Genomic DNA, 21,405 nt, shown 5'->3' with positions numbered 1-21,405 from the left:
TGAATGACTTTCTGGATGCTGTTTGTTATTGTTTTCACCCAGTTTAGGTCCATTTGTGTGAGTTAGTGTTGGTCTAATCCTAGAAACTCCTTGATTTTTAGGCTGCAGTGGAGACGTTGGAAAGACATGTTCAAGAGCACCAACAGTTTCAGGATATGGTAACAGTCTTGAACACAGAGATAAAAACTGTTTCCAAAAAGCTTGCTGATTATGTAAGTCCAACAGTGGAACAAACATCCACTGAGCAAAAACAGTTGAAATCACAGGTATGTTACAGGTTTTGCATCACGAAGAAAGTAAGTCCATCCCCTGGGTGTTTGTAGAGATCATCTGATTTATAAAACATAAGAGAGGATCAAACTGAAGAACCAAGAAACACTTTGAAATCATTAAGTATGTGTTGTATTCCTTTCATCAAGGTAAATGTAGGCCTGAAATCGCTCTTAATGAAGATCTACTCTTAATAGGCTTTTACTGTCAATTGAACAGAAGGTAAAATTGTCCTCGTGTCAAGCACGTAGACTTAATTTGGTTGGTTGTAGATTTATGGGGGGCATAATGAAGAAAGAGATTGTCAAATTTGGTGTTAGTATGTGTCTTCATAGCTAGAGAAGAAGGTTTATGTGAGTATCAGTGAGCTAAGTTCAGTTGTAAGAAGCATCTTTCACAGGCAGGTAGACATTCTCCTGCAGTTTAGTGGACCTGAAAACAGTCTTGTAGCTGTGAGCTAGGGAGCTACTAAAAGCTGAAACTAGCTCAGATATTGATCAGTGCTATTCCTCTACCTCCAGAAATTGCCATACCTCTAACAAATTCAAAATTGAGCAGTAAGAGAGGTAGGAATTATGTTCTTAAAACTTGACTAGATCACTGTGCACCTCACAGAATTCTGCCTGATTTTTTTATCGTTGTCCTAATGCATATTGCTTCAGATGATCACTGCTTGTAAAAATATATGGCTTACTAAATTTTAGTATTTGATTTTCTGCAGCTAATAGGACTTCTTGTACTTCTCAGCTTAGTTTGTTGTTCACAGTAAATATTTATGATTTTTGTGATTGACTTTTGATCTTAGCATTAAGTATATTGAGTGAACATATTTTCAACGGCATGTTTTCTTCCTGTTCAAAGGAACAAGAAGCACCTCTTTGTCAATTTGAAGACATGTTAAAGAAGATTTTGGTTTTAGCAGAAACTGTTAAACAAAACACTTCTTCACCAGGACAGAAGTTTATTGAGGATGAAATTGAAACACTTCAGAGTGAACATAGGAGTCTTGAAGAAAAACTTGAAAATGTCAAGCAAAAGAAAGAAAATATTTTCAGTGAAGCCCTTGAGTTAAAAGATGATCTCACAGATGGAGTACAGATGGAGAATAAGCTAAAGAGGGAGATGCAGATCATTTCAGATACTCCTGTTGCTGCAGAAGAGGGCACCACAACAGCAGAGTTAAGGGAGTGTTTGGAAATGCCTACTGTGAGTACTTTTCCTGACAATAATGGCAGTGGAGAACTGGTTCAAAAGAGTCATGTGTCTCAAATGCCTTTTGTATATTTGTTATATTTGTATATTTATTATATTTGTATTTGCCTTTTGTATATTGCATCCTACATTCTAGCCCTCCATTCTATACGTTGCATCCTACTCTCTATTCAAAACTGCAACTTTCAATTCAAGCACAATCTGCGTGCAATTAGACAAAGCCTCCTTTGTGGGGAAAAAAGTGTGTAGACAGGAAAATTACAGATGTGCCTCTGCCAAAAAACTTAGTCCTTTCTTTTGCAGTAATTTCAGAACTTAAAGAGTTTCTCATATACCTTTAAGAATTGCTAAGAGCTGCAATACAATATTTTTTCTTGTTTGTTTACATTTTTAAAATATATTCATTTTTTAAATATTAAAATATATTTACAGTAAAACAAGTTTTGTGTTATTTCTCTCAGGGTCAAGTTGTAATTGAGAGTGTATCAGAGAAAGAGAAGCAAAATGGTTCTCTTTCCAAAGAAAGCAGTGTGTTGTCAGACAGCCCATTACAAAATATCCATCAAGGAAAGGACAGATACAGCCAAACTGCTCAGGTACCTGGCTAATATGTTTCAGTAGATGTCAGTGTGTATATATGTGTGTCTGTTCAATGGCAATGCCTATTTAATTCCTTAAAATTTATGGTCATACAGAGATATATTTTCCTCATCAGTTAAAAGGAAGGATACAGGCACAAAGTGTGTTGTGAGAGGTCACTAATCTGGAGCTGCTGGTCTCTAGATCACCTCAGAATAATTACACCATAAATAACTTCATCTGTGGAAAGCTGAAGGAGTAATCTGGCGAACTCCCTCACTGATCTGACCATCCATTAATAGCAGTTGCAGGCAGAGAGATGACCATTGAAATAACTGCCCATACAGAAATTTCTGAAGAAGTAGAAATAGAAACTGTTTCATAAGGTCCTGGCAGACTGATCTGAGCAAGTTTCCCCAAGAAACTGTGTTTGGGTTACTCCTTCATTAAGCTAAACTGAAGAACATGTAGGAAGTTTATGGAGTGCAACGTAAGCTTGAATTTTGGACTGTGGCTTTTACTGGTTGTAAACATTTTGTGTTTTTCAAACCAGGAGGAAGCTGATAAAGAGAGCCCAGCTATGGATAGATGTGATGGAGTCCAAGAGAACCTTCTGGGTAGAGCAGAACTGGAAAGGCATCAGGATGATGCTGGTATTGGAAGTGATGAACTAAGAAGGGAAACAAGTCCAGTGAAGGTAATCAGACATGAAATTAAAGAAAGTGATTGAATTTGAGGATGTATGTATACAGTTTCGTTGCAATGGGGATGATACTACTAATAAATAGTGAAAATCTGATATTCTTACCTGATGTGTAGTATGCACAGATTAAATATGCATTAAATTTCAGAATCCTTTCTTGTAAGATTAAAATTTGCATGGAGGGATTGTTTTGTTACCGTGAGCTGCCACAAAGTGGTTTTCTGAGGACATGATATTCCAAATCACTTGTCTGTATTGTGATGCCTTTTAACCATTTTGTTTGAATACTGATATTTTGCTTGAGTCTCTTTCATTTATTTAAATTTCTTATTTACTTTGTGTGTATGAGGTTGCATTTGAAATGCTGTGTTCTCTTTTGTGCACCACGATAAAAGAGGAATTTTGACAAAATACAGCTAGAGCTATGATGTGTGAGAAGAACTGTGTTCTTGTTGGAGATAAAAAAGCTAATCCAGAGGTCTTGTTGCCATCATCACCTCCCTGAAGAGTTGTTATATAGATGATGGAGCAAGGTGCTTCTCAGGCTTTTAGTTGCTCAAGGCAGTGTAACCATGACAAAATGGAGCACAGTGTGCATTCATGAACTTGCTGAGGATTGAGATAAATTAGCTTGTTCTGGGTTGTGGATGAGCTGCTTTCAGTACATATCCTATCTGACTTGTAGCCAGTAGCTTAGGTATCCCTGCAGCACAAATAAATTGCCAATTATGTGCTCTCCATCATGGATGTGCTGTGAGTATTTTCCATTCCTTATTTTGTGTAGGTGGCTGTGAATATCCTGCCTGGTAGCTGGTTATGTACCTAACCACAGACTGTCTACAGTGCAAGTGCAAGATTGGAAAAACCTAAACCTTTAAAAAATGCATTTGAGACAGCATCCGGGGGTACACAGTTTAAGGTCTTGCTTAGAATAATGAAACATGAGCAGTGTAGATCACAGGTAGACCACTTGCAATCTATAATTTTTCTCAAAAGTTATAATAAAAATTCAGCACTGCTTCTTCTAAGTGGTTTTCTTTGCCATAACCTTGTACACAGAAATTGAAGAGATGTAATTGTGGCTTTTCTAATTCACCTGAATATGCTTCTCAAGTATTGTAATTACTACTCAGTACATTTGATTAGGGCTTTTTTGTTACTTGCTTCTTTATTAGTATTATTTTTACAGCAAAAGGAGAAACCTGCTGATGTCAAGAATCAATCCTACACAGAAAATGAGGAGCAGGTTCAACAGAGCGTGTGCTTGAAGAGTCAAGTCCTGAGACCTGTAACAGCTGAGACAAATGGTCTGGAATCTGACCCCCCACTTTCTACACATGAGGTAAAACAGATTCTGGTATTTCTAGTTGCACTTGTCAGAGTTATTGAATTTTTGTTACAGAGGGCTCCAGCTGAAATGAAGAAGTAATTACTGTCACAGAGAAATCAAGCTCATTGTGTATAATTCAACTTCATGTCCACAGTAATTTTGAACTTCATCTGAAATACTAGCAACACTTCTTTTTTTTTTTCTTTTTTTTTTTTCCCAGTGGATCTGTTCGAAAGAGCAGTGTTGGTTTTCATAACCATCATGATCAGTATTTTATATATAGGCCTTCTCTTTAAGTTGCTATTTGCTCCAATGTTCTGTTTTACTGTAGTCAGCTGTGATAGTCTTTGCCAACATAAGGAAGGGAGATTAGAAAGCTGAAATCCAAAAGAAAATAAAATAGAGAAAGAAGAATTAATTGAAGTTGAATGAATAATAAAGTACTTTAATAAATGGCATTACTAAGTGTATTCTTCTTTAAGAATAATGGTGTTTCAGCACAAATAGCCTTACTGAGAATTCCCTGTGATTATTGTTTCTTGTTCACCCTGTCCTTAAAGTTCAAGATGAAGCCAGTTCCAGTCTTTGTAGTTAAATCTATAGGCAAGTCTGCAGTTGACCTTTCCATTGGCAAGTCGTATCTGGGACTTTGCACAGGGAAAGTGAAGTAGGTTATGCTGACTTCCTGAAGAAATCTGCATGTCTGGATAAGAAAACAGGATATAGATTTTGGACTACACTGTGAACAGAAGCCAGAATCATATTTGGCATGTATCCCCCTTATTGAAGTTTCCCACAGGCCTGCACTGTGAATAGTGAGTAGCAGCAGAGCCCTGAGTTTATTCCTGAAGAATAACACCTGTGTAGCAGCCTTCATTCCTCTGCATTCTCAGTTTTTCCTCTATCTCTCACCACCCGATGAGCTGAAAAACTATGGAAAACATTAAAAGCAACGTGCAGGGAGACTGACACCATCTGTGTGTCTGTATGTCCAGATATGTGTGAGAGGCTAAAAAGACCCATGTGTGTGTACAGCAGAGAAGGGGAAGACAGGGTAGATAGACCTATGAATTTGAGTTATCAGTAGGCAGAAGTGGGTGCAAGGGAGATGTTACTTAAAGGAGGAGATGTCAGAGTTTCAAACTTTCATGGAGATTTCTCAGCTAATTGAACAGTGCTTGCAGGCCAGAATGCCTGCAGAGGTGGGTGGTAGTGATGGGAGGGCCTCCTAGGAGGCAGCAAGAGCAGGATTTAGTCATGGCTTAAACATATGAAGCTAAGCATTGCAGTCAAAAAACTTACCTTTTTAGGAATTCTTCAGAAATAAATGTACTGTTTTGCATTGCAGAAAGAAGGTGCAGCAGGGGTTGATCAGAAGGAACTATTTCCTGGAGTGCAAGTAAACACTGAGTATTTTGAGGAGGAACAAAAGGTCAATAAGCTGAAAAATGAAGTGGCTGAGCTGGATATTGTGCTTATAAATGAGCAACTGAAAGAGCTGGAGGTATGGAAATTGCAAAGCGATACACTTACAGAAGTATGATTCACTTGGGCAGAAGAAAATTGTTGCATCTTATCTTGACTGACGTTTGACTCTGTGGTTTAGACAGTTGCATAGCAGGTAGTCTACAAACACTGTGCCTTAATTGCAAATATGTCCACGTAAATGCCATCTTTTGTACTAATCTTCTGAAGTGTACTAGTAGATACACCTGTGATTGCTTGTGTACTTCTGTGATGTGTGCTCATTACATGTAACCAAGGAAGTGTGTGTATATGAATGCATCAGTATTCTGTGCTGAAGCTGAAAGTGGTTAAGATCATCATCTCATCCTTTCTGTGGTGGGCTTGATTGTAGAATTTACAAACTGAACTGGAAACGTGGAAAGCAAAATCTTTGTGTCTGAGTCAAGAAACGTTTCCTGATGCAACACGATCAAACGGAGCAGAGCTGCAAAGCCCAGAGCCTGTGGTGCCTTGCTGGGACAGGCTGCTTCAAGAACTGGATGCTGTTAAGGCAGTAAAGCAACAACAGTCCTGTTTGGTTAATGAGTACCAGAAAAATCTTTCTGCTGCTCAGTCCTCAATGAAAAATTTGGCAACAGAAAAAGATAACATAAAAATGTAAGTATAATTGTGGGTTTCTGTTAATAGGTTGCAAACAAATACTGTCCTTAACTTAATGTTACTGATACAACTGATGTAGTCTGAATTTCATGCCATGCTTCAATAATGCTGAGACACATGTTGTTTTATACGTCTCATTAATATTCGACTGAAAGAGAACTCTCACAGGTTTGTAAAGTGATGTTAAGACTGTACCTGGAGTCTTTAAACTGAGATATTACTGGTGATTCTCTACTGTAACCTTTTAGCAACATCTACTCTTGTTTTTAGGCAAAACAAAGAAATTGGTTGCTTTGCTAAATATCTATATGGATGCCATATTAAAATATTTTTGCAAAATATGTCAGATAGGAAATATTATTTTTTCTTTAAAATGAATTAGCTAGGAAATTGGAGCAATATCTTTTTCAAGGTCTCATCAATTCTAATTTTTTTGCCAAATTTAGTAACTCATAACTCTGAAGAATTAACTTAATTGATAAAAAGAACACAGCAATAAAAAACTGCAGTACCAATCCAAAGGTAACCAATGCATGCAAAATATTTAGTACTTTATATGAGTTAAACTTCAAAACATGGAACTAATCCATCAATCACAGTAAGGTAACACATTAGTTAGAAAACTTAAAATCATTTATAAAATTGTTGATATGCAGCAAAGAGATTGGAAATAATGAAATAAAAATGTATCTGCTGGATGTATTTTAGAAGTGAATTTCAAAATGCTCTTGGAAATAAAAGACAAGTAGATGCCTTCCCCCAGATTAATCCTGAAGGAATGAGAATTTTGGAAGTTTTACTTTTAGCCAAGTTTTTTTCTTAATTTTATAGCAATATAAATTGTTGTTAATTCACTTAGACATAACTTAACAGTATTGTTTATTTTTAAAAAGAGAGACAACTTTTATTTTAGAAAGTGGCACATTCTGTTGTATTAGTATATGCTGCTGTTTTAAAAATACATGTTAGAATGTACCTTTAACTGCAGAGATATCTAGAAATAGCTGACACTGTATGGATAAGCAAGAAAGTCATACTGTTGTGATTGTTAGAGGACACTTGTGAGAGAACATTAAGAAGGATATATATGTGAATGAAAGTGAATGAATCATCTGTGTAATGTAACTCTCTTAGAATATGTGCAGTTCATGCTTTTTTTCTTTATAAACCCGTTCATATTTTTGGCAGGGGTCCTATGAATAACACAGTTCTTCTGGAGAAAATTAAGGCCTGTGTACAGTCATTACACAAAGAAAGAGATGTTTTAAACCGGCTGAAAACTCAGCAAGAACTTTTGTCTCAGCATTTAACATGCATGGACAAAGTGTTAACTGCAAGCAAAATGAGGCAACTGGAGCAGTGGTGGCAGCACATGGAACAGGCAGTGCAAAAGAAGCATGATCAGGTGTTGGCAGAAATCAATGAGTTTAACACGCTTATGGATAAAGCACAGGATATTCAGAGATTGATACAAGAACAGTATTTACAAACAGAGTCGTGTTCCTCAGCTGGAGAAAAAGCCAAATATCCCATAATTTGGACTGCAGAGTTACAGAATATTAAACATGGTCTTTCCCTGTTAAAAAGAAAGATAGAACTGCAAATGCAAAGAATTTGGAGCGATGAAGAAAAGATAGCTTTGGAGAGCTGTATACAGGATTTGCAGAGCAAATTGGAAGCTTTATCAGAGCAACATGCTCCTCAAGATGAAGTTCGGGTCACTGGTCCTGCTGTGAAGAAACAAGACATAATGAAGAAGCTGAAAGAAAATGTTTCATGGGTCAAAGATTCACTGTCCTCTCTTGATCAGAAAGCAGCACTTTTCCCCTGCGATGTTAAATCACAGATCAGAAATTGTGAGCTTATGAGGAATGAAGTTCTAGACAGAGAGCCTGTCATTGAAGCACTGGGTAATGAGCTCCAGCACATCCTTCCCAACTTGAAGCCAGAGGAGATCTCTGATATGACTTTCCTCCTGCAAGCATTACAGAATTCATACAAGGCTCTTGTTTTAAAATCTGTTGAAAGATTACAGCACCTACAGCTTCAGCTGGAAGAGAGGCAAAGACTTACTGCAGAAGTAGAAAAAGTTCACTGTCAGCTTCGAAATGCAGAGGCACTTGGCAGGCCTGACATGAACCAAACCAGCACATGCTCAGAATTAATCAGTCAACAGGACATTTTAAAGGAGATTTTAAAGGACGTGCAAGAGATTGAAGGGCTTATCTCATCCCATTGTGAGGAGAGTCAGATCACAGCTGGGGAACTGAGTCTATCTGAACAATTATTTTTGATTGACCAATTAAGAAGTCTGAAAAATAGAGCAAGGAAGACACAGAGACAAATTCAGAGTAAATGTCATGAAGTGGGAAAAAAGATAGCAGTCTACAGAGAGTTTGCAGAAGGAATAACTTCACTGCAAAAAGATCTTAGTGATCTGCAGTGTAGTGAATTGAAACTGGAAGAGGAACTGACAGGGGCCACGCAAGAAGTGAAGAATAAATGCAAAGCACTTAAAGAAAAAGTATTATCTTTTCAGTCTAATTTGTCACAAATAATGAAGTTCAAAGAAATCTTTGAATGTATAGGTCTAAATTGGGATTCATTTCAGCTAGATGAATTGCATGAATTGCAAACCCAATTTTTTAAAATTAGAAATAAAATTAAGGGGAAGATAACACATTTTGGTAATGTTATTAGGGAATGTGATAAGTTTCATGCACTGCTGAATGAAATTCGGACTATGACATCTGCTGTAAGAAAAGAAGCAAATATATTAAGTGATAGGTCTAATTCTTCTCCTGCTGAGAATCTTGTATCTGCACAGATTCTGCTTCAGACAGTTCAACAAATTTTGTACTTAATCCAGGAGGTAGAAAATCAAATAAACAAAAATGAGGTTTTTCACACGCTATTCAAAGAATCAAAGAGGCAAGAAATAAAGAGCCTGGAGACAGATGTTGAGGAATTGAATCTGTTTCTTCAAAACTTGGTCTCTAGTCTCCAATGTGTAAACAAGGAAGATATCCAGAATGTGGCAGAGCATCTATCCCATGCCATAAGGCATGTTCAGTTAGAGCTCCAGCAGCCAATGGTAGTAGACATGAAAATGATACAGTATGAAAAGATGCGATGGGAATCAATTCAGAATATGATGTCAGCAGAATTTTCTGCTATTAAATGTATCATGGAAAAAGAGAGGGGAAGTCAAGAAGAAAAATCTCTTGCTGCTGGTGTAGAAACAAAATTAAGAGCGCTGGCAGATCATGAAATACAACTGAAGACAGACATTGCTGCCCGTGTTGTAAGTATATTTAATAAAAGTATATGTCCGTGTCTGTAATGAAGCCTATGATTCTTATGTCTTGCCATTCTTTACTCTGAAATTTTCCAGTATTGGTAGCTCCTTTATACCCCCTGTTCCTATGTTTGAAGGCAATCAGCACCTCCCTGTGGCTGCACGGGTAATAGAGGGCATTTGCTCTATGAGTTTGGGTCTCGAGGACAACCACATGTGAAATTCTGAGGCGGCCATTTGGCCATCCAGAGGAGCACAGCAATCTTTCTTGATGGTTCCTTTGTCTTTCAAACACTTTCAGTCTGCTCTGGAGGAGGCATGTAAGGCTGGTGAGCTTTACACCAAGGCTGTTGAGAGGGCTGCCAAGTTCCTTGAGGACTGTGAAGCTCAAGTTCGTTCTGCTGCAGTAGAGCTCAGTAGTTCAGAGGACGCCTATCAAACCCCACAGTGGAAACAAGAAGAGTTCGACTCTGCAAAGGCTGACATAGAGCAGTTGTACTCCAAGCTGAAAAACCTAGTGAAACCAGAAGACAAAATATGTCTGGAAAATACTTTAAGAGAACTAATCAATAAAAGTTTGGCATTAAAAGGGAAGATTCAAAGAAACGAGGCTGACAAACAGAGGTGGGTTCATGTTCCTAGATCATATTCTTACTTATGACAAAAAATGCAGTTTTGTTTCTTCTCTTACAGAGCCAGGTAATTCAGCAGAAAGAACTGTTGTTTGTTGTCCCTGGGTGTGACTTTAATGGAAAGAAAATTAACAGATAATAATTGTATTTCTAAAAAAATGTTTGAAAAGAATGGAGACTTAAGGGAAGACAGACAATTCTTTCAAGCAGCTCTGGCTGATATGTTTTTTTTTCTTAGCTACATTTCTTTACCACTGAGATATTTGTACCTGTATCTCTTTAGTATCTCAAATTTTGGAGCTGAAGTATATAAAAAAAATACTAATTAAAGACAATTTGCCAAATAATTAGTAAGAAATGCTATTTTAGAAGTTTTTTTTCTTATTGTTCTAGTGGGTGTTATATTTGAGGAAACAATCAAACATAACAAATTATAATTGGTCTTGTAATTGTTTCCTACAGCTATTTGGAAAAATACAAAAGCTATTCCAAATGCAAAGATAAAGTGTGTGATGATCTTAACAATCTAGGAAAGATGCTTGGGCAGTCTTTATCCCAAACACCAATGTCTTACAAGGAAGCTTTGGAGAACTTACAGGAATGCAAGGTAAGAGAGGATTTGAAGAACTTTAAAAACTCATGCAGAACTGTGATGTAGTTATGCAGGGCGTATGATATCAGAGTAGTAAGCAGTGCAGTTATCTTGTATTTCTGTATATACTAAACCACAACGTGTATTTAGGTAACTGTAAGTAGACTGGATTACAATATGCCATGTAAAAGTACATATTATTCTGGAAAAATCAAACATTACCTGTACTTTAGTTGGTGTTGCATTTCTGTTCGAATTCCTTATTGCTGCTTTGCGGGACCTGGACTGATCAGATTTCTCAAATTGCTGTTATTTTCTCTCAGATGGGAAAGTCAGAGTATTTCTACTTCCCCATCCAGTACTCTCTTGCTTTCTCCTCACCATACCTCTGCTACATTGAACCTTTCTACTGTCTTGTAGTACTCACTATATGAAGAGTCTGTAATATGATGTGTCTGTAACTAGAGCTCATTCATTTCCCTTCCAAATAACCATAAAGTAAAAGCAACCTAATTTCTTGTGTGTGCTGTTCTTCTGATTGTTTTGCTTGTTTTATTTCCCTTTTCTCCATAGTCTCAGCCAATACAAAATTCCCTCACTAAAACTGTATTTAGCCAGCTCAGTGAGGTGATTGCTATTTTAATAGAGGACTCTAATCATGTTACTTAATGCTTCATTAACACTTCTGATAGGCTGTATTTATTTATTTGCTTGTTTATTTTTGCATAAGATTTTAGTCTCCAACATTGACTCGGCTGAAGATGATCTTGTGAAGCTAAGGCAGGTCTCAGGAGAGCTGATGAGATTATGCAAGGGAAGTGACAGGGCCCTGGGCAGGATTGTAACAGCACTGTGGGAAAATTGGCTGGGTTTGCTTGAGGCAGCAAAAGAGCTGGAAATCAACTGTGAAGAACTAAAACAAGAATGGAAGTTCATCAATGAGGAGGTGAGTTGCCTAACAAACTGTAAGTTCTGAGGAATGTGGTTGAGCTGAGAGCCTTAGATAGTAAATCTACCTGTGCAGGACTGAGATCAATACAGAACATCTTTTTTTTTTTTTCCACACTGATCAGCCAGTTTTCCAGACTTTCTTGAACCTGGAGTCAGAAATGATGGGGATGTTTACAGCATACATTGTCTGAACCCAGCATGATTCTGCATGTGGCTTTGTTCTTTGTTAAAGCAAACTCAAATGTTTTGGCACCCATCAGAGGTTCAAGCTTTCTGGATATGCAGTTCCTACTATTTAGTTATGCATACGAGTAAATAAATAATATAACTTATGCTGATGAATTAAAAAAGCACTTGAGCTCATTCTTTGGCATGCTGTTTACTTAGCTGGAACGAGAAGCAATAATTCTTGATAAGCTCCAGGAAGAACAGCCAGAAAGTCTTAAAGAAAAGGAAAAAGCCACCAGAGAGGAACTGGTAGAATTACTGGATTCTGTGTATGCGTTTGAGGAAAACATCAGCAGGCAGCAGCTCCTCTTGCTCTTACTTCTTCACCGAATAAGGAACATCCTGAATACCCCTGAAAACGTGGAGGCAGAAACTGCCCTTCCTGCCTTATGTGAGATAAAGACAATGCAAGACCGCTGTAAAAAGTAAGTGGTACAGAAGTTTGGTGGGAGTTATAACATGAGATTACTTATAAGAGCAGCATTTTAGTAGATATTGAAGAATATGTGAAAGAGGTACTGGACTTAAAAAAGAAAATCTACTGAGTCACACCAGTGCTCCATCTAACCCATCTGCTATCTTCAGAATGGGCAATGGGAGATACTAGTTATGGGGGAAGACTCGAGCCTGATCATGTCATGTGTGGGCTGCAGTTCAAATGTAGAAGAAAATATTAAGGTTCACGATTGATTTTTGGAAGCTCCAAGCTCTTGTGAACTTGAATGAGATGTACAAGTCTTCTACTCTTCTAAAAGTCAGACCTGGCACATTTTACACAACTTCTACCTTAATTAGTGCCTTAATGACTGTTTAAGATTTACCTCAAATGTTTTTTGCAACATTTTTTGCAATCTGAGACTACAGTCGCCCTTCTGCATACTTTATTTTTTACAAGGAAATCTTTGTTAATGTCTTTTTTCTCTGCCATGGCTTTCAGACTCTGAGATTATGAGCTGTTTTCTGGAGCATCATTCCTGGTTAAATAGCCGTGCTGTCTGTTTAGCAATATCTGAAGACTCACTTTCTAAGAAATTGAAGCATGAAGGGCAGACACTCAGAGATTTAGTTACATAAAATAATATGAAAATACAAGCAAAAATGTTTTGGATATTTACAAAAACTTCTACTCTAGTGTGCTCTGATAACTTCTACTCAGTGTAAAATCTAACACTGTATTCTTGCTGGAAATCTGTCATAGGTTGTTTGAAAAGACTCAAGACCGTAAGAATTTGATACAGTCTGAGATTCAAGAGAGGAGCAAGATCACTGAAGAAATAAATGCTGTGAAAAATGCATTACAGAATGCTCTATCTGTGCTCTCCCAAGATGCTGTTGGAAAGGCAGCACAGCTGAAGGTTAGCAGTTGCTCTGTGACTCAGTGGGAAACTTTGGAATATATTCTCTTTTATGTAGGGGCTTGAAATTGCTCCAAATAAAATTAGTTGCAAAGTACGTATATCCATATGTACACTGAGTTAAAGAGAACGAGTCTGGCTCAACAGGATGTGATTGGCCGGCCCTGGAATTGGTTTGCACTCTTCTTCCTCTACTAGCTCAGTTAGCAGAAGCCTTCATAGGTTGCTAAGAGATTCACAACCAGCGTGCCTTTTAGGAAGGACTCCTTAGCGTGCATTGTCCTCCTCTGCATACCTAACCAGGGCAGCTTTGAATGCTCGGGATCTGATTCCACATAAGTCAATTAATCTGGTAACTGCTTTTTAGAAGTCAGATTGTGATCAGGACCACAGATCCCATCAGCCTTAACTCTGCACCAATCCAGTACGTTTTTAAATACATTTCTATCATTTCAGTACATTTTTGTTAGCCTTCTTTGAGTACTGGACTTTACAAAATGCTATTCCTAATAGTTCCGGAATCTGGGTTTATATGCATCTATTTATTTATTATTTCAATCACGTTGATTTAGTGTTATTTTATTTATATTCTCTTAATTTTTAGATATTGATCTAGATTCTATTTTTACTATATTTAAGTTATTTTTAAACTTCAGAACGTTATCATTTATTTATTCTAGCCTAGTAAGGTCTGTAGAGAATTTGAGCTCTCTCAGACTAATCCCCAGGAAAAAAAGATGACAGTTTTAACAGGCAAATGCTTTCCAACTAACCAACCTGTAAAATGTGGGCATGCATTTGTGTGCAGAAACCAGTTTGCAGAGACATGCTTTGGACGTTTTCCTTTGGACACTGGTGTTGTAGCTGATATTGTAACTAATTCTTGCAAATTCGAGTCGGGGAATCTGTGAAGTCCTGTAAATACTGGCATTGTGTTAATTGGTACAACAGCTTACTTTGCTGTAGAATTAGGCACACAGATGTTTCAAGATTTCATTTTGTTTATTTATTTATTTCTATCAGAGCCAGTTGTCTTGAGATGACAGGAAATAAATCAATTTCAGACTCTCACGTATATCTTATATGAACTGTATTTGTATGAGAGAAAAGATTCCCATGCAAAAACTGGGAGCTAATGGAAAAAAGGGTGTTAATTTTAATGCCCGGTGGGAGCTTTTTGCCCAACAACATCGCTAACATTTGAGTTTCTCAAATAGCTGAATACTGGGAAAAGGAACCATAAAACAGAACTTTCCAACTTGAAACTCTAGAAAAGCTTCAAAACAAATGAGTTTCTTCATTCTTTCTGCAAGAGGACTTGGGTCAGATTTTATTTCTAGGCCACGGGCTCTAGACAGTTGTTCAAGTTTCTTTTATCTCATAAAACCAGCATTCTTCATGCAGGACTGGAAACTACTGTTTTGAAAGGAGCCCGCTGTGCTGCTCTGCATAATTGCCTGAAAGCAGACACTTCAGCTTGAAATCTGTTGCTTTTTGTGGCTTTTGTGTTGTTAATAATAATGAGGGAATGAACATTGGCCTATTAAACATCTTTAAAAGAGAAAATGCACTTTTGGCAGAAGGGATGCACAAAGGTTAACATTTAATGATTGGTGCACTTTGTATGATTACATTGTTACCCCTGTCAATAAATACCAATACCTCAGTTGCCTGACATGGAATAGTATCAAGTTTAATTAATTCTTATAGATTGAAAAGCATCATTTGATTAAATGAGGGAGTATTTCTTGAGGTTAATCTGCTTGCAGAGGTAGTCAAAGTAGGATTTATGTCTCAAAAACAACTTTTCTGAATCATACTTGTGGCAAGAAATATAAACCACGAGGTATATGTGTATGTATACACACATGCACATGTGCTCAAGAAAAAAATGGGTAAAAAAATCTCTATTTCATAGGAAGTTCAGAGTGTGATTGATAAAGAAAGTCAAAATCTTAAGGATATCATGGAGAAACTCCGGATCAGATATTCTGAAATGTACACAATAGTTCCTGCAGAAACTGAAGCACAGCTGGAGGACTGCAAGAAAACTTTACAAGACTTGGAAGACAAGGTAATTGCTTATGTGATTTTCATACATACTTTTTTGTAATGTATTCATACAGCAAGATTGGATGAATTTTGTAACTTCAAATTTAAAATTAAAACATTGATTATTTTTTAATTCACCTTTTTACTTTAGGTGAAAGGGTGTGCTGCAGAAAAAATTCTTAATGTTCACTGTCTTCTTTTAGAATAAACTTCCAGTAAGCAGCTGCATATAAAATGGTGGTGGTGTTAAAATAGACCATGACAGAACCACTAGCAGTGAGGTCTTGGATACTGACATGAATGCGATTTTCTGTCCAGTCTGGTTCTTACACTGAGCTGGTAGTCAGAGTTGGTTGGAATATTAGTTTAGCTTAACTGAGAAGAATTTTTACAGTTAAGTCAAAAGACTCCTTTGACACTTTTTAAAAAAAATTAAACTTGCATGTAGGGTAAAGGATCACAGCTTGGCTCTTTGTACAACTTCTCGGGACATGATAGCATTCCTTTAAAAGCAGGCAGAGTATTTGGGTAACTAAATTACAATGAGATGCTTTTTTGCAATGTTTTCTGTGTAAAGGGAATGTAAGCAGTTAACTGAAAACAAAATTAAAGGAAAGTAATATAATATTCAAAATTTGGGATGAAATTCTCTTGTGCTATAATTATTGTTTTTATTCATTCATTTCTTCTAAAAATGAAAAAAACAATCAGTTAACTTCTTGCAGAAATAACTATGCCAATTTTGAAGACTAAATTGTAGTTAATTTGATAGAACCGGAAAGTTTAATGAAACAGTATTTAAATCCAATTACTTTTTTTGTCTGACAGATTATTCATTTGTTTTATGTTGTATTGAATATTTAGAAACCTATTCATTCCAGTTTCTTAGCTTTAATTAGATTTATTTTTACAGCTTTTATTTCAAATTGGAACAAGTCTTTTCAGAACCGACAACTAGATGGGGAAGAGAAGGAGAAGGGGGAATAAAACAGTGTTTATGCTTTGGGTTGATTTTTGTTTTTTGGTTCGCTGTTTCAATTTCTGAGATGAAAGATTACCCCAGTGCATGTGTTACATGTTGAAGTGCAAGAATTGCCCTGGAAACATTTCAGTTTTGAGTAGAGGAAAACAATACAGAATGTGTTGGAATTTTTTTAAATGCCTGAAGGAAGCCTGCTGAATTCTATGGGAACTGGAGATCAGTGTAGGCACGTAGCAGGAGGTACCAGTCTGTGCTAAAATAAATTAACTTGTCTTATTTTAATGGCATTCTACTTTCTTCTAAGTAAGCTAACATAAGAATGAACATAAAATGTATTTCTGATGCCATGCATTTTAAATGACAAATACTATGAATTCAGACCACTAAGAGCTACTGAAAGAAAAATCCTGCCCTGTGGATGACCAGAACATTGACAGATACAGCAAGTTGTCTGAGGAATGACAGAAGTCTGTGAACAGCCTGCTTTCGTATTTCCAGCTGTGTCACATTGCTCATATGTGATTCTGTTCCATGTTTTTGCTTTGTTTTGTAGGAAGAAACTACCACTGCACACGTCAGTAATTTTTTATGCTGAATATACTTCAGGGTAGTAATAATGGTGAAATGTTTGGTGATTACAATCTGAGTTCCTTTTTCCTTTAAGTTGCAGGTACAAAGTGTGGACTGGACTTTATAATTTGTTTTGTATAAGCACAAGTAACCAAGAGAAGGACTGTAGGTCTTTTTTCCTATACATTTATTTTAATTACTGTAGTTTTATCAACACAGTACCTTAGTATGGGTATTATATTGTTCTGACAATACTTGTCAGAATCTTAATAAACTAAGAAGTAGAAAGAAATAAAAGCAAATAAATTACTAAATAGATAATGTTCCTTGTTTCTCTTCCTACAGAAGGATAAGTATTTCAGAATAAGTTGTGACAAACCTGTGTAAGTGGTAAACTAGAAATCTCATGTAACAGTGCAGCATAAAGCTGTGCAATGTGCACGTGCAGTTGAGCTCCATAAATCCCAGGCCTGCAGCACAGGGAATTTACCATTATTTAACAGAGTACTGAGAGTTGGCTGACCCTAACAGCTAGCAGATTTTAGTGAGAAGAGACATCACCTTGGGCAAGCAAGGACTTTCTCACCCCCTGCAGTTCTTCCAGTTCATGGTAACCTGGTACCTCCTTGTGTCTTTCAGTTCTCTGCTTCAGCACTGACTCAACTTCCGCGTACTTGAAATCTTCTCTCTTTAGATCAGAAATTAGGCCCTTCGGTGTTTTGATTTGAACAAAAAATCCAGGTTTTTTTGTTCAGAAATTCACTATACATTGATGCTTCTTAGCGTCCTTATTTCTTAAATGAAAGAAATAGTCAAGGCATGGTGGTGCTGTTCCAGGTTTTTTACAGCAAGAATCTGAATGTGACCCTTTCCACAGTGTGGTAATGAGGGACATCTGCTGCAGATGAGAAAGGAGTCGGCTGAATTCAGGGAGTTGCAGCACCTTGCTATTTTTTGGTTCATGATTGCCAGTCATTTTAAGGAAGAAGAAATTGTTGAACAAGATGGGAACATTCAGTCTGGTCACGTTGATGCTTCTCCCATGAAATGTAATTCCATTCTGGTGTTTTTAAGTGACTCATCAAAAGGAACATAAAAAGACTTCTAGTATTTTTAGTGAGGAAGTACACAGAAACAAGCGGATCTTTGTAATCTCCACCGTCGTTTTCTCTTTACTGTGACAGATTAGCTTTGAAAACTTGCAGAGTTCTCCTCAGTATGTGCTGAAAGGAAAAGCGGAGACTATTAACAATGGCCTTCAAGCTATTGAAAAGATGCTGGAACAGAAGACTGAAAGCGTTGCAAAAGCCAAAGAAGTTCAGAAGGTAATTTTGCCTTTGCCTTTTTTTTTTTTTTTTTTTTTTTTTTTTTGATGGGCATTGAAAGATTTTTGGTTGCTTTTGCAGAACTCGGTTTATCAGGAGTATAAAGCTGTATCCATTCATTCTGTGTCTTTAATAGAAGAGGTACAAGCAAGCATTTACATGATGAACATTACCTTTTCTTTCTCACAGGAAAATGCATGCTTTTATAGCTGTGCATCACACTGGCAGATGCAGAGTGTTCTGTTCTTGTTTTATCAGTTCAAAAAGCTTTGCAATTTCCACATGCTCAACATGAAGAAAAAATAGCTCTTTGTGCCCAGCCATATATTTCATTTTTCTTTTCTTTACATGCAGCAAATCTGGGATATGCTGGACCTTTGGCATTACAAACTCAATGAGCTGGATGCAGAAGTGCATGACATAGTAGAGCAGGATTCCTGCCACGCACAGGAGTTGATGGATATCTTAATGATTCCCCTTCAGCATTACCAACAAGTCTCACAACTTGCCGAGCGCAGAACAGCCATTTTAAACAAGGTAGAGGCAAATGTAAACTTCAGATTTTCTCGAATTTGAAAAATTTGTGTTGTATTAACAAAGAAACAAAAGCAATAGCTTTACGACAAAGAAACAAAACAAATAAACGAACGAAGGCTTCACACAAAATATCATCAAAGGTTCTCAAACAGATGAAAAGCCCAAAGTAGGTGTGTTGGCTTAAATGGCTAAGAATTTCTGGAGTGACAAACATTGCCTCCAGTTTCCAATCCAAAGGACCAACTCTGCATTGTGGTTGATATGCGTTAGCACGGGCAATCCCTGCCCCTGGATCAGCAGTGTTATGGATTATGATACCAATGTGTTACCTATTTAAATAACATTGCCACATAAATCATAACAATGTCCCCATGAAATGTATGCCCATAAAACCAAAATTACTCTTGTTTAGAAGATGAAATTGTTCCAGAAAAATTTCAGTTGTACTTGTCTATTTTACCATGCTAATCTGTCCTTGATAAAATGCATCCAGTTTGCTTCAAGTCTTGCCCATACGTGTGTTTATCCTAGACAGTGAAAAGAAATGTATTTGTGCCCTTTTATAAAAACATGTCATTTACTAGGCTGCCAACAAGATGGAAGAATATGATGAACTCTTGAAGGACATGAAAGTTTGGATAGAAAACACCAACAGCTTGCTAAGAGCAGGTGCTCAGAATGACTCCGCAAAAAGACTACACAAGTACACTGATGGCCTTCAGGTAAGTGTTAGTGCAGATGTCTGTTCTCATTGTAACTAGCTGCTCTATAAAGACACAGTTTTGCATTCTTCAGTCTTACTGATATAAATAATTTTCTGTAAGTACTTTAAGTGAAAAATGGTTACAGTTTAAGGGCATGAAATAAAGATAGGTACTTTTCGGTGTTGGACTTAACTGTCTTGTGTGCTGAAATGGAGAGCATTCATCTACCAAAAATATAATACAGTGTGCTGCATGGCTATAATCAGTTATTACTTTTGGAATATGTACAGTTTTGTACCTATTCTGTATGGTGCATGTGATCCCAAATAGAGTGGTATTTTGAGGTCTGTGTGCTTACCAAAAACTTCGAAGTGAATTGACATCAAGGCAGTTCTCACTGTATCTTGAAGGTAATTCTGACTTCAAGAGTCAAATGTTTATAATATTACAGGGCCAGGCAAATGCCAAGATGATTTCTAACAATTTCATGTTTAAAATAGAAGTTTTCTATATGTCCACTCTTTGGCTTACACCAGAAGAAGAAGTTGGTGCTCTGAACATGGATTGTTCTATTAAAACTAACCAGAATTTCTTTTCTATATTGCAAGAAATGATTGACATTTCTGGACCAATGTGTTGCAGATCACATAGTAACAATGAGAAGATGGCAATTAACAAAACTTGTGCATGTTTTTCTGACAAAAGCTTTATTTTCTTTTGCATTTATGGTTTTTATGGGGTCTAGGCTGGAAGGCTTGTGGATTTAGAAACATGCCCAAGGCTCATAATAAAGTTCAGAGATATGTTCAGTCCTTTTCTTCAGGTGGCACAAAGCTGAGTGATATTGCTTACAACCCTTTCACTATTCTGTATGAAGACATTTGCTGTAATTAATAAAATCATGCAGATACCTGCAGAAGATGGGAAGAATGTTCACGTTGTGCACAACTGGCCAGATATTTTCTGCAGAGCTTCAGTTCATCTGCTAATTGGTGTGCAGGAAACCCTTTTCATGTCTCTGGCTGATATGTATGTACTTGGGGTCAGCCTGATGACTGCACAGAAATTTGGGAGGAACCTTCTTTGGGATCTCACGCTTTTCTGTTTTGGGGGTGGGGTCTCAGAGTTTAAAACTTTCCTCTACATGACTCATGCTCATATAGATTCATTTTGACTAATTGATTCCCTAATAGTCATAGCAGAAGCCCCTCAGGTTTCTGCCTGCAGGATGCAACAGTTTGGTTAAGCATGAAGTGTTTTAATCTGAACTAAGCTTTTGGAAGTACATGCAGTGGTCAGTGATACACAGGAAATTAAACTGATTCATTCTGATCCAAATCGCCTCAGAGCTTTGATGTCACCAGTGATGGAGGCAAACTAATTTCTTATTTTGTCTGTAGATGGCTTTGGAAGACTCAGAACAAAAGCAAAATCTCCTGCACAGTGTTTACTTGGAGCTGGAGGAGCTAACGCCAGTCTTTGAAACAGACAGTATAATGCAGCAGCTGAATGAAGCAGAGGAGGAAGTAGCAACGTTACAGCAAGAGATAGCAGAGATTCTTCCACAGATCCAGCATGTGGCTGATGTAAGTTTGGTTGATCTGTAAGTTCTTTTTATTGGAGCATCACCAAATGTAATTCAATACAGCTTACATTGTCTGCATATGTCTTAGCTTCAGCTGGAACAGAATTGGTTTCTTCAGAATGTCTGTATGATACTTTGTTTTGGTTCTAGGAGAAAAACTATGTTGATAACACACTGATACTTATAGCTGATGCTAAGCAGTGTTTTATAGAGCCAAGGCTGTGTGAGGTCACATCTGGGTGATATGCCTGTTTTTGGCTTTCTCGGTACAAGAGAGACATAGACATTCTGCAGCAAGGTCAGGAAGAGCCGCAAGAGTGGTCAGGGTCTGTAGCACAGTACGTGGAATAAAGGCTGAGAGAGCTGGGTCAGT

The 21,405-nt window shown here is 37.2% G+C and overlaps 1 protein-coding gene across 9 annotated transcripts in view; it reads left to right on the top strand.

Annotated features, from left to right (window-relative positions):
- Positions 1–21,405, top strand: part of SYNE2 (spectrin repeat containing nuclear envelope protein 2) — a 174,777-nt gene that overhangs the window by 68,566 nt on the left and 84,806 nt on the right. For all 9 annotated transcript variants that reach the window (XM_085225782.1, XM_085225787.1, XM_085225786.1 and 6 more), the window contains exons 43-60: positions 102–266; positions 1,132–1,476; positions 1,944–2,078; positions 2,615–2,758; positions 3,954–4,106; positions 5,443–5,598; positions 5,953–6,218; positions 7,410–9,525; positions 9,821–10,143; positions 10,614–10,758; positions 11,474–11,689; positions 12,082–12,347; positions 13,121–13,277; positions 15,196–15,351; positions 18,066–18,206; positions 18,561–18,743; positions 19,328–19,465; positions 20,848–21,033. In XM_085225782.1, the coding sequence (XP_085081908.1) occupies positions 102–266; positions 1,132–1,476; positions 1,944–2,078; positions 2,615–2,758; positions 3,954–4,106; positions 5,443–5,598; positions 5,953–6,218; positions 7,410–9,525; positions 9,821–10,143; positions 10,614–10,758; positions 11,474–11,689; positions 12,082–12,347; positions 13,121–13,277; positions 15,196–15,351; positions 18,066–18,206; positions 18,561–18,743; positions 19,328–19,465; positions 20,848–21,033 (5,391 nt within the window). The remainder of the gene's footprint in view (positions 1–101; positions 267–1,131; positions 1,477–1,943; positions 2,079–2,614; positions 2,759–3,953; positions 4,107–5,442; positions 5,599–5,952; positions 6,219–7,409; positions 9,526–9,820; positions 10,144–10,613; positions 10,759–11,473; positions 11,690–12,081; positions 12,348–13,120; positions 13,278–15,195; positions 15,352–18,065; positions 18,207–18,560; positions 18,744–19,327; positions 19,466–20,847; positions 21,034–21,405) is intronic.

This window comes from Meleagris gallopavo, chromosome 5 (genome assembly GCF_905368555.1).
Source record: "Meleagris gallopavo chromosome 5, MGAL_WU_HG_1.1, whole genome shotgun sequence".
Taxonomy (NCBI): domain Eukaryota; kingdom Metazoa; phylum Chordata; class Aves; order Galliformes; family Phasianidae; genus Meleagris; species Meleagris gallopavo.
The sequence above is the reverse complement of the archived record's forward strand: the minus strand, read 5'-3'. Positions and strand labels throughout refer to the sequence as shown.